At 39.4% G+C, this 14,562-nt stretch overlaps 1 protein-coding gene across 3 annotated transcripts in view; it reads right to left on the reverse strand.

Moving 5' to 3' along the window:
* The window catches only part of LOC139471152 (forkhead box protein J3-like), a 38,758-nt gene extending 30,092 nt beyond the window's left edge, over positions 1-8,666 (reverse strand). For all 3 annotated transcript variants that reach the window (XM_071253420.1, XM_071253421.1, XM_071253419.1), the window contains exon 1: positions 8,310-8,666. In XM_071253420.1, coding sequence (XP_071109521.1) covers positions 8,310-8,666 — 357 coding nt within the window. The remainder of the gene's footprint in view (positions 1-8,309) is intronic.
* Positions 8,667-14,562: the final 5,896 nt, after the last annotated feature.

Raw genomic sequence — 14,562 nt, forward strand, 5'->3', positions numbered from 1 at the left:
CAATTCTGTCTTTGGCAAATACCGTATTCAAAGTAATAAGAGCCCCGCTCTAATAAGCGCCCACGGAGATATTTTTTAATATATTGGCTTGTGAACAATCCCAATTGGCACCCCTTCCAATTGATCAATGTACACAAGACTTATTGATTCGTGTATAATACGCACTCGTGCGTTATATGCACTGTTAATTATGGGCAATTAAATTCTGGAAAATATAATTGTCGTGTATATTACGCACAGACTTTTCTTTTGTATCATTTCAGGCTGTCAGCATAAACCACAAAACTTACGATCTTTCAACTCTGTTTTTTCTCACTAAAATTATATTCTAATAAGAGCCCCCTATTTCTAATTTTGAGAGCGCCCTAGGTGCTTATTACGTCAAATACGGTACATAATTTCAGTTGACCAAGGGGCGTGACTCATCAGTCCCTAAAAAACAATTGACTAGGTTTAAGTGAGTGAGTGAGTGAGTTTGGTTTACGCCGCTTTTAGCAATATTCCAGCTATATCACGGCAAGGGACACCAGATATGGGCTTCACACATTGTACCCATGTCGGGAATCAAACCCGGGTCTTCAGCGTGACGAGCGAACGCTTTAACCACTAGGCTACCCGACCGCCCCGACTAGGTTTGAAGCAATAGAAACTAACATGTTTAGTCCACTAGTCCTTATAATGATAATAATTATAGCAAATCCCTTAAAAACGGCAACTTTCTACTAGTCCATATGATACTTTAACTAGTGGTTACTAAAGAATACAGGATAAGTGCAAATTTCTATCGATGGGATTGACATATTGGCACATAAATAGTCTTGCAATATATCGAAAATATTTAGACCTGTATTGCCATACATGTTGCAATACATATTGAGATCCAAATTATATATATGTGTACTGTTCAAAGGATATTTCTTCATTCAAAAATCCAGACTTCAGTTTGCAAGATGGGTAGTACGGACAAACGAGAGTATCTATTAAATCATTAATATGGAAAGTTAATATAAACAGCATAAAGTGTGCAATGTTTACATTGTTAAGATAGGAACCCAGTCCATCCCAATGCGTCAAGCTATAATTGATATAATTACATATTAATTCTTCTGTGACTATTGGAAAATATCAATACTAAGGGGAACATGTATTGCAATATGTGTACTGCTGACAGTCTATTGCAATATCGTGGTATAAAAGTTATATTGCACACCCCTACAAATGACTGTCCATGTCTGACCTATAAAGGTCACCTGGCATGTAGTTCCAATACCAGCCATCATTGTCCCAGCAAGTGCCCCACTTGACCCAAGATTAACGTAAAGTTGGGACACAAACAAAAGATAAGCTAGGCCTAAATAAATTAAATATTAGATTTTCATCCAAACTTTTTTAATAATGGGAGATAGGAGGCATTTTAAAATAATCTTTTACACAAACCATTCAAGGCATCTGTAGACATGAATGAGTGCTATGCACATGAAGCAAGGATATCTTCGAGGACTGTGTTTGGTGTATGTCTTGGAATAAAGATTTTCGCCATCTGTATGTACTTAGGTACAATCCAATGATGTCAGATGGGGTCTCTGCTAGTGAGGCAGTCAGGGAGAAAACGTACTAATAAATTTATGGGATTTTCCTGAAGACTAATTATGATTATGATGATTTGGTTGGTTGGTTTGTTGTTGAACGCTGCACTCAGCAATATTCCAGCTACATGACTGGGGTCTGTAAAAAATCCTGTCTGGACCACACAATCCAGTGATTGACATCATGAGCATCAATCTACACAACTTGAATACGATGACATGATCAGCCAAATCAGTGAGCCTGACCAACCAATCCCATTAGTCGCCTCTTACGACAAGCATGGTTGCTTTTTATGGCAAACCTGGGTTGCTGAAGGTCTATTCTACTCCGGATCTTCACGGGTCTAATGCATGATGTATAGCGCATAGCTGGGAGACCGGAGGCAGTGAACCAAAGACACTGCTGTATTGTGGGTAACTTCACGCTCGTCTCTCGCGTGATGGCTCTAATTCTGTGATCATGCACCTATAGCATGTTAATATCATACTAATACCATATACATGAAGTAAACGGTTGTGAGCATTAGTGCATGCGCACCTCAGATGTCACATGACTGGTCTTGAGAAGAGATTAGTGGCTAATCCATTTGGGGTAATGACCCATGCTTTTTCCAAATAGCTCTTCATCTTGCAGCCATGGAAACTGGAACAAAAGGTATCCCAAGGGCTAGTAGAATGTCCGGCTTTGCAACGACATTAATATTTATCAATATTCTCTCCCAGGTTAATAACTCGATCAGTCCAATCAACAGAGTTTTCGCGAAAAACTCATAATCACCTTTTTCAATTAATGAGCCCAAAAGGTCAGACCATCATGGACTCCAAGTGACCTAAATCAGTTTACTACGCCCGTTTATTTATTTTTTTGTTTAACACCTCACACAGCAATAATCCTCCCATAAATAGTCATGTCTGGACCAGACAAACCAGTGATTAATATCATGAGCACCATCCGATGCTGTTGGGGTATGACGACATACACGTAGGTCAGAGCTGCCAAGCCTGACCAATTGATCCATATAGTCAGTCACCTTGTATGACAGAAGTCACCTCGTATGACAGAAGTCACCTCGTATAACAGTTGTCACCTCGTATGACAGTTGTCACCCCGTATGACAGTAGTCACCCCGTATGACAGTAATCACCTCGTATGACAGTAATCACCCCGTTTGACAGTAATCACCTCGTATGACAGTAGTCATCCCATATGACAGTTGTCACCTCGTATGACAGTAATCACCTCGTATGACAGTAGTCACCACGTATGACAGTAGTCACCACGTATGACAGTAGTCACCACGTATGACAGTAGTCACCCCGTATGACAGTAGTCACCTTGTAAGACAGTAGTCATCCCGTATGACAGTTGTCACCTCGTATGACAGTAATCACCTCGTATGACAGTAATCACCTCGTATGACAGTAGTCACCACGTATGACAGTAATCACCTCGTATGACAGTAGTCATCCCGTATGACAGTAATCACCTCGTATGACAGTAGTCATCCCGTATGACAGTAATCACCTCGTATGACAGTAATCACCTTGTATGACAGTAGTCATCTCGTATGACAGTTGTCACCTCGTATGACAGTAATCACCTCGTATGACAGTAGTCACCACCTCGTATGACAGTAGTCACCCCGTATGACAGGCATACGAAGTCAGGACCTATTCTAATCACCACAAGTGTCTGTCATTCATTTATGACATAAAATACCCCTCTTGAAAAATGGTGTTGCTTTACTATAGCTGTCATTTAATTTCAACTTCATCATGTCAGGGATTTAGGAGCTGGATGCACGGTTGAAAAGATTTACAAACGTACTGATCCAGTTTGTTTCTGATACATTTTTTCTCACAAAAGGCAGGTTTCACAGGAGAATGATTTTGCAATAAACACCTCTATCAGGATTCCAATTTATTACACTTCTTAAGAAGGTATTTCCAGAAAGAATGATAGAAACACTGAAAGTCCTGATTATGAATAATGTTGATTATGTCATGCTTTTTTCTTTGTTATTTAATGGCGCACGCAGCAATATTACAGCTATATGATGGCAGTCTGTAAACAATCGCGTCTGGACCAGACAATCTAGCGATTGACATCATGAGAATCGATTCACGCAATTGGGATACGATGACATGCATCAACCAAGTCAGCTAGTCTTACCATCAGATCCCATTAGTCGCCTCTTAAATAAAAACGGTCTGATTAAGTTGGATATAATAAGAGGTAAATTATCATAAAAGTTGCCCCTCACTTGGTGCACAGATCAAGCTCTATTGCAAATGCTGCACACATATACCGTATTCGACATAATAAGCGCCCAGGGCGCTCTCAAAATTAGAAATGGGGGGCTCTTATTAGAATATTATTTTGGTGAAAAACAACAGAGTTGAAAGATCTTACATTTCGTGGTTTATGCTGACAGCCTGAAATGTTTATATACGACAGATATATTTTTCCAGAATTTAATTTGTACCCATAATTAAGGGTGTATATGACATACGTATACAAATAAATATGTCTTGTGTACATTGATCAATCGGAATGGGTGCTAATTGGGATTGTTCACTAGCCAATATATGTGTGAATATCGCCATGGGCGCTTATTAGAGCGGGGCGCTTATTACGTTGAATACGGTATTCACAATTTCCTGCCAACAAGAAAAAGGATGTGTGATATCTGCTGTCGACATTACCATCGGTGATACTGTCAGAACGTAATAGCCTGAACAGGGATGTATCTCGACCTGCTCAGAGGCTGATAATCTGCCTCAAGTTTGCAGCTATGTCAGCATAACTTCCTAAATTGGATTTAAAAATGTCTCACTGCATGTTAATAGAGTACAGTTGTCTGATAAAGGGAAAGGGTTTGTTTGGTTGTTGTTTAACACCACATTCAGCAATATTCCAGCTATATCATGTCAGTCTGTAAATAATCGAGTCTGGACCAGACAATCCAGTGCTTGACATCATGAACATCGATCCACGTAATTGGATGACATGCATCAACCAAGTCAGAGGGCCTGACCACCCTATCCTGTTAGTCGCCTCTTACGACAAGCATAGTCGCCTTTTACTGCAAGCATGAGTTGCTGAAGACCTATTCTACCCCGCATCTTCACGGGTCGATCAGTAAAGGAAAAGACCCTAATGGTCTGTTTTACATTACTGACTTCCATGCAATGTTAAAATCTCTGAACTTAAATAAATTTCAAAAGAATTCAAATTTTGAACCAATTAATGACTTTTTTCCCAAATATGCCAGCAAAAGGTATTTACTGACTTAGATCAAATATATTTCGACTAATAACTGGCAGGTTATTAATTACTAAAGAAAAAGGACAAAAGGTTATGCAAGACACAATTTTTGTTAGCAAGTCCAAGCTGCAAATGACTGTTTCATCAATTATCAAAAGGCAATATATTTTGTTCATATACCATCTAAACAAAAACAATCCAGTTCAAAACGATCACATAGTCCAAAACAATGGCCAGAGCTCTAGATAAGCTTTTGGTGTTGTGGGTATTTTACCCATGCATTTTAAAATCATTGGGTATCAGTATTTCTATCTGGGTATTCAAATTTCTGTTACCCACTAGTTTTTACACATGTGGGTATTTAAGTTAAATATTTAAAAACACAATTCATCTAGTCCCTGCAAACTGGTGTCGTGTGGATTCAAAAGCTTTATAGGACGCAAAAATACCACGATACTTCCACAAGAAATTGTGATGGCAAATGATCATGATGTAACTGTCATCGTGGAGTTTGGCAAGGTTGACGGAATGCCCGTTTATAATTTCAAAATAAGATGCTGATTTGCTAATCGAATACGCAAGGTTACTTCACAATATTTTGATGATACCCACAAGTTTTATTTTTGTAGCGTATCTGTAATGTTCGTTGCGTATTTGAAATGCTTGGATTTTATTTTACTGCGTATTTCTGCACTTCTGATGCATATTTTACACAGATATGCAGCTTATCTGGAACTCTGAATTGCACATACACATTTGTTAATGAGACCAAAACCTCGATGCTAGTGCTTTCATCAGTTCAGATGTATGTGTACATACTCATTACTAAGTGACATTACGACTAGTTCAGTCGACAAGAACTACTTCCCACATGACTCACACAAAACTTTTTCTATCCTGCTTCGGCAAACTTTTATCCCAGTGGAGCAATTTCGCATTTCAGTTTCCTTAAAAATTCACATTTCCTTTTCACCATATTACTTACTCATCTTTTCTACCATCAGAATCCTGGTATCCTTTGTAGCAAGTTTACCACTGCACTACACACAAACAGAACTTTTCATAACTGTCTGAAGACAAGACTCAGAACATACCTGTATTTGTGTTCACATTATTTAACCTGGAACTGTTAAAAACAGTTCTGAGTGAGTTGTGAGTGTTCTGTTTAACGCACGTCAGTTTAATGTGGGAGAAGTGACTGAGTTGGGTTTAACGCCTCTTTGAACAGTATTACAGTTATATCACGGCGTGTCAGCATGATGTGGGAGGAAAGCCCGAAGTGATGCAGGTCTCAGACGTTTACCACTTCAGTGAAACCTACGAGCACGGGTATAGTGCTGGCAAACCTAGAAACATAGTCGGGGTGAACCGGGATTCAAACCCATGATCATAGATTTTTGGAGTGCCCAAAGGACGCAACACTGCACTGCGGATTGCAGCGCCTTAGACCACCCGTATCAGCTTGATGTGGGAGGAACGCATGAAGTGATGCAGGTCTCAAACGAGAACGGGTATGGTGATGATAAACCAAGAACCATAATCGGAGCAAACAGGGTTTCGGGCACACAATCATAGCTTTCTTGCATGTCCAAGTGGTCATACAGCTCTGAATTCAATTACTGTTATAACTAAAACATTCATTAACAAATACCACAGAGGAAAGGTTCGTTATTCACAACTTAACATCTTACTCGCTGTATCATTAACCTGGAAATAAGTTGCAAGCTCAAAGGCTTGCTATGAGTAATCAGATATGGATAAACAAATTACCTGTAATCTAATCATGTAATTGTTATAGGCAATATAAAGCATTGTGAGTTTTTAAGTAGTGCATACCAGTCCATATCCTGATATGTTCCTTCAAGGATAAGAAGATTTTCTCACAAAATAGGTACTCACACCAAATTTATCACTTGGTCTGCTTCCCATGGCCATTACTGGTGAAAATCTAAAACTTCTCATATTTGGTGCAGATCTCATATTGACAACTATTATACATGATCTCCGCTGAATTTTATTCTAAAACAATATTTGAATTGCATGTACCATCTAGAACTGGGACGGGTAACTTGTGTACTCGGGTCTGCTGAGTAGAACCTGTGTAACCACAGTACTACCCAGATCCGTGGTTAGTTACGTGATATATTGTTAAATGACAAAAAATCACTATAGCTCTGTGGTTACACTACAAGTCGATAATGTTCGCATTTCTTTCTGAAGATACACACATTCCTTTTGACTTGTATATGTTTGAGTAAAGATAAAGCTTAAGTCAACTCATGATCTGATTGTTTGATACATGTATCTAAATAGTTTTTGCCATGGCTGCAGTAAATCAATTCCCAATAAGAAATTTTGTCTCCAACTCTTGAGACCCACTGTGGGTACCCAGGTAGGGTCGGGAAATAGGGGGTCGTGTACCTAGGTAGTATATTTGGACTCGTCCGAGCCCTACACCTAGTCTGTCTTACAGACCCTGATACAAATATATATCAAAAACAGCCCATGCAAGTCTATGTTTGGCAAGTCTAGATCACTGCAGTACCTACCCTACACCTAGTACCATCTCACTCTCTTTATATCCTTGAATAAAACCTTCATTATTGTGGGTTGTATTGTTCATTAGGTTTACAATTCTACACTTTGTAGAGATGATATATCTGAATCTAGTGATGTAAAAAAACATGCCTTTTTTATGATTGAAAATAAAATTATTAGCAAAATCTACATTATTGTATGATATTGGGAATATACTAAAAGAGAAATTGCGTCAAACTAACATGAGAAATCTTGCACACACCATTAGAAAAATAATTTGTAATATAATTCAATAACTCATATTAATACTAAATAACATGTGCTCACAATGCATAAAAGTACTATTTGAATGAATACATGGCCTCTGAATATAGTATTGTATCTTGGCATGACATTTTAAATTGTTTCACATTCCAACTGTCCATCAAGTTGAATGCTTATCACTTCAGTGACATTTAATTCCCTTGCCGATGCAATTCACGAGCAATATTAATAGTTCAAGGCTGAATCACTCAAGTGGAACAATACACCTGACTATCTGCCAGCCGTCAGCGATCAGGTGTTAGGCACCTAACATCACTGTATATTCACCTTAATTAACACACAACACCTTACAAAGTAATGAAGCACTTAGTCGAGCTGTCGTCACAGTTCATCAGGATACACTTAATTATTTCTCCGGTTAAGTCGCTTTCTACAGGTACACTGGCCAATCGGCGAGAATATCAGTAAATGTATATAACTGATACATCAATTTGATTCACAACAATTAGATTGATAATTTTAGAAGACTATCTAAATAGCTATGCAACATTTAGAAGGATAGATTCTATTTCCAAAAGATCAGTACGTAGAGTTTGAGGGGTAATGTGTCAACATTTGTATCACCTGTTTAAAAACACCTGTAAAATCCTTACCTTCCATCCATTCCCTGCATCTTTGTAATAAGGAAAATGATCACAAATCCACTGATATATCTCGCTTAGTGTCATTTTCTTTTTAGTTGAACTGTTGATTGCGAATGTGATCAAATTGGCATAGCTGTACGGTGGTTTCCCATCTTTTTGGATCTGATGTCCTTGATTATCGTACGTTGCATTCGTATCCAAGGGAGAATTTGGGCCCTTTCTCATGGCCAGTTGTCCCCCTGAGGCTTTAGATAGAGGGTCGAGGGAACCGTTGGGTCCCCCTAAACCTGCCCCTCCCATCGCCCCACCCACACGCAGGCGGTGGAGCCAGTCCATAGCAGTTAGGGAACTCTCCAGCTCCGCCATCTTGCAGGTACTTGTTCACCGCACAACCTTGTGACGTCATTTATGTCATCATGCGCTATTTCCGTTTTGTTTCGGTTGCTTTCCTTTTATATCGACGTGTTAATAAATAAAGTTTTTTTGTGTATAAAATCAGTACAAATAACATAACTTTAATAATATACAAACATAGACGCCTCAACATGGCGTCTAAACAGAACTATTTCTTCTCGCGGATGAATCGACCGAAGCTCGCCAAAGTAGCTTCATTACCCCCAGCAGAGTTGCATAGCAGCCGATGCTGACCTCTGACCTATATTGCGGGAAAATTATTTCCGCAATGTCACACGTGTGGGTAAAAATGTAAACACAATTGTCATATCATGTTGGTGTCGCATGCACATAGGTCGACCTGATTTAAGCTTTGACTTATGACAAAAATGTCGAGTAATAGTCTTGTGACAAATATACGAAAAGGGGAACATGTGAATGTCACAGTAAATGGACAAAATGTGACTCACTTAGATCAGAGACCAAATACCGTATATCACAGGGCCACGTATAGCCATACTATACAGCTGACTGTACTGATTACATTAAAAAAAATTAATGTAATCAGTACAGTCAGTATAGTATGGCTATACGTGGCCCTGTGCCGTATATGGTCTCTGCTTAGATCTAGTCAATTTATAAAATGCCTAAATATTTTAGTCATTTTACAAATTAACTGGAAAGTGTGTCTATTTATTTCACAAACTGGTTAAAAAATATAAAAAGTTCTAAAGGGCTTAAAAATATCAGAATATACTGATTTCGCTAGGATTAGACGCCAAAAAATAAATGAATCTTTCGTTTTCTTTTAATCCCAGTCACTGGATGATGAAATTCAACACCAAAATGTTTGAAATCAGTTATCATAATAAAATAGAAAGACAGTAAATTTGTATAATGACTGAAATAGGTAGGAACTTTTAAATTATGAAAATTTCAGTCATTTTTTATCATTTTATTGTAACCACAGACCTAAATACGTGTTTTAACATATTCACAGGGTGAAACAATGACCCAGTTTTATTTTCTGATTATAGTATATTTATAAATTCAAACATCATTTAGGGACTGTTTAATTATTATTGTGGCGGGTGAAAAAAATGTGAAGGTGTGTGTGGCTGTGAAAAAGTGTTAGATAACATGAGTGCATGGGTGGGTTGGTCAGCAATACAGTACTAGTCCTAAGACCAATAACACCACCCCTACCCCCCACCCCCACCTTTAAAAAACTGACAAGTCCCCCACGGTAAACTAAATGTACTGCAGGTACAGGTTACAAATACACGACCATGCTTGCTGTAAAAGGTGGCAATGCTTGTCGTAAGAGGCGACTAACGGGATCGGGTGGTCAGGCTCGTAGACTTGGTTGATGCATGTCATCGTATCCCCTTTGCGTGGATCGATACTCATGATGTCAATCACTGTATTGTCTGGTCCAGACTGGAATATTTACAGACAGCCGTCTTATAGCTGGAATATTGCTGGGTGCGGCGTTAAACAACAAACAAATAAACAAACAAAACATGACCGCGAATGCCTGTGAGGTTGAGGTTTGACAGCTACCCGAGTTTATCAGTGAGGTGAGGTGAAATTCGGTTCAACGTCGCGTCCAAGATTATTGCACTTATATAGCGACGTGCATGCACGTGTGTGGCTGCTTGTACTAGTCCGGACTGATGCCGATTTATAGTGCTAGCTCACTGAGATACCATGCAGCAGTTTTATATGAATACCCTACTCAGACACAGTATACTGACTCCGAGCCGACCAGTCCTTGTTTTAGCCCTCAATGCAGTGCGCCAGACAGGGTTACAACAAGTACCATCTTATAACGTCTTTTGGTATGACGCGAACCTCTCCGAGCGGACGCTCTAGCTCTAGACCACAGAGGCGGTACCGAGTTTATCAGCTAAGTCTGGGCCAGACAAATGACAGTGCCTGCATATGGTTGACAGGACACAACTTTATTACAATCTAACAGCGGTATGAGGGGAACCTGAGTGTAAAAAATTTATAACAAACACTGTAGTCATTCATAAATGTATATGTACACAATTTACACGTACTCCCCCCGAGTATGAAATACAGTTTTGTCTGTTTTGTTGTTGTTGTTGTTGTTATTTTTGTGTGTTATTGTTTTGTTTGTTGGTTTGTTTGTTTGTGTTTTTTTGTTTGTTTCTTTATTTATTTTTATTTATTTATTTTTATTTATTTATTTTTTTTATTTTTTTTTTTATTTTTTTTTGGGGGGGGAGCTGTGGGCGGGATTTATGAATAGACTGCACACTTTCGAAAGTTTTCTTTAAATTCTTACTTTATTTGTGCTGAACAGGTTATACATTTTAAGCAGACATGGAATTTGGGGAATAATTTAGAAAATGATAGTTTCAGAAGATTATTTAAAATCACCTTTTATACCTCTGACAAAAATGATGTAGACGATCAGAATATCAAACAATTCACTATAAAGAAGAGTGAATGAGTGAGTATGGTTTTACGCCGCTTTTAGCAATATTCCTGCAATATCACGGCGGTGGACACCAGAAATGGGCTTCATCCATTGTACCCATGTCGGGAATCGAACCCGGGTCTTCGGCGTGACGCACACACCAGAAGAACAGTGTAGACACTGATTTGTGCGTGCGTGAGCAGTGCGAAACTAGGTAGCAAGTCAAGACAGTATTTCCTTCACCTTGACTTGTACCTCCAGTACATTTGCTACTGAGTGGTCAGGCTCGGTGACCTGCTTGCTTGCGTGTCATCGAGCTCCGAAGGCGTGGATCGTTGTTCACAATATCGATCACTGGATTGTCTGGTCCAAATACGCGTATTAAATAGTCACCGTCATATTGCTGGAATATTGCAGAGAGTGGCGTCAAACAACAACAACAACAACAACGTGCCATTGATAACAATTATGCTCTTCGGTATACGCTAATTATAGGCAACATCGTTCGTTAAGCATGCACCCTTACAACCGTGATCACCCAGGCGTTAAAGATGTACACACCAGCTTCAAGATAAGCGTTTAAAATGATGCTGAACTTTAAAGAAGCGATTACCCAGCTAGGAGATGAGGATGCTATATCTGACGCAGTAAATCAATAATAGTCTAGGAAATGCACTAGGGTACTATTCAAGGTGGAGGAAATGGTTTCTTGAAATAATATTTAGTTTCGCAGTGCTCATATTCACAAATCAATGTCTGCAATTTCCCCCAGGTGTGTGAATTGTGTGACGCTGAATGGTTGTCGACATGTTGTTTCAGCAAGAGACAAGCTCTATGTCCTGCTTACCTTTAAACATATAGGTGAAATGCACGTGCGGCAGTGTGTGTAGGAAATGTCCAATTTGTATGTGACACCATTGGGTAATCCTACGTATTTTGCTGCCTTGAAATATGGGGCTGCATCCGCCTGATGAATTATATCGCTTTTCACGAAACTGCACTACGTATAGGACTGGCCATGACTGAGGCACCTTTAAGATCTAGGTGTCATGCTTGCCGCAAAGGGCAACTATACTTGTTGTAAGAGGCGACTACTTGGGATCGGGTGGTCAGGCTCGCTCGCCATCCACTTACACTTTCCAGCAGGCAACACTTAAATCCATCTCGCAGTTCACTTAAACTCTCCACCTGCACGCAACACTTAAACCCCATCTTCAACTCTAACACACTTAACACTTCAACTCTACCACACTTAACACTCCAACTCTACCACACTTAACACTTCAACTCGACCATACTTAACACTTCAACTCTACCACACTTAACACATCAACTCTACCATACTTAACACTTCAACTCTACCACACTTAACACTTCAACTCGACCACACTTAACACTTCAACTCGACCACACTTAACACTTCAACTCTACCACACTTAACACTTCAACTCTACCACACTTAACACGTCATCTCTACCACACTTAACACGTCATCTCTAACACACTTAACACTTCAACTCTACCACAATTAACACGTCATCTCTACCACACTTAACACGTCATCTCTAACACACTTAACACTTCAACTCTACCATACTTAACACTTCAACTCGACCACACTTAACACTTCAACTCGACCACACTTAACACTTCAACTGTACCACACTTCAACTCTACCACACTTAATACTTCAACTCGACCACACTTAACATTTCAACTCTACCACACTTAACACTTCAACTCTACCATACTTAACACGTCATCTCTACCACACTTAACACTTCAACTCTACCACACTTAACACTTCAACTCTAACACACTTCAACTCTACCACACTTAACACGTCATCTCTACCATACTTAACACTTCAACTGTACCACACTTAACACTTCAACTCTACCATACTTAACACTTCAACACTACCACACTTAACACGTCATCTCTACCACACTTAACACTTCAAATCTACCACACTTCAACTCTACCATATTTAACACTTCAACTCTACCATACTTAACACTGCATCTCTACCACACTTAACACTTCAACTCTACCACACTTCAACTCTACCATACTTAACACTTCAACTCTACCATACTTAACACTGCATCTCTACCACACTTAACACTTCAACTCTACCACACTTCAACTCTACCATACTTAACACTGCATCTCTACCACACTTAACACTTCAACTCTACCACACTTAACACTTCAACTCTACCAAACTTAACACGTCATCTCTACCATACTTAACACTTCAACTCGACCATACTTAACACTTCAACTCTACCAAACCTAACACGTCATCTCTACCATACTTAACACTTCAACTCGACCACACTTAACACTTCAACTCGACCACATTTAACACTTCAACTCTACCACACTTAAAACTTCAACTCTACCACATTTAACACTTCAACTCTACCACACTTAACACTTCAACTCTACCACACTTCAACTCTACCATATTTAACACTTCAACTCTACCACACTTAACACTTCAACTCTACCACACTTCAACTCTACCATACTTAACACTTCAACTCTACCACACTTAACACTTCAACTCTACCACACGTAACACTTCAACTCTACCACACTTCAACTCTACCACACTTCAACTCTACCACACTTAACACTTCAACTCTACCACACTTAACACTTCAACTCTACCACACTTCAACTCTACCATACTTAACACTTCAACTCTACCACACTTAACACTTCAACTCTACCATATTTAACACTTCAACTCTACCACACTTAACACTTCAACTCTACCACACCTAACACTTCAACTCTACCATATTTAACACTTCAACTCTACCACACTTCTACTCTACCATACTTAACACTTCAACTCTACCATATTTAACACTTCAACTCTACCACCCTTAACACTTCAACTCTACCATACTTAACACTTCAACTCTACCACACTTAACACGTCATTTCTACCACACTTTACGTTTCATCTATATTAAACTTAACACGAGCTACAACGTTAAAACTTAACGTATTAACATCCCTCACAGTACTCCCAACAACATGCCCAACCCATATTTCCATAACCACCCCAACGTACTGTTTGAGCTGTGAACCCCAAACACTGACTTGTCCCCACAAGCACCCTATCCCTCCCTATAGTACACCCCACCCACATACCCGAGTTCACCAGCGTGTCCTCACTCCACGTGTGTACACACGACGCGTTAAGCGGACATCACGATGATTAAATTGCCATACCAGTAATTGCCTTTATGACAACCACCCGTCCTCCCCCGCTGATCTACCCGATAAACTGGGTCGTGTGGCCTAAATTCACGTACTGATCGAGAGACCGCAAAACAGCCCGAGCGTTGGACGTTCAATACGGGTCAATACTTCAGTCTTTGTGTGACATGCGCTCTTTAC

The sequence above is a fragment of the Haliotis cracherodii genome, unplaced genomic scaffold (genome assembly GCF_022045235.1).
Source record: "Haliotis cracherodii isolate W230 unplaced genomic scaffold, xgHalCrac1.p SCAF_22, whole genome shotgun sequence".
NCBI lineage: Eukaryota > Metazoa > Mollusca > Gastropoda > Lepetellida > Haliotidae > Haliotis > Haliotis cracherodii.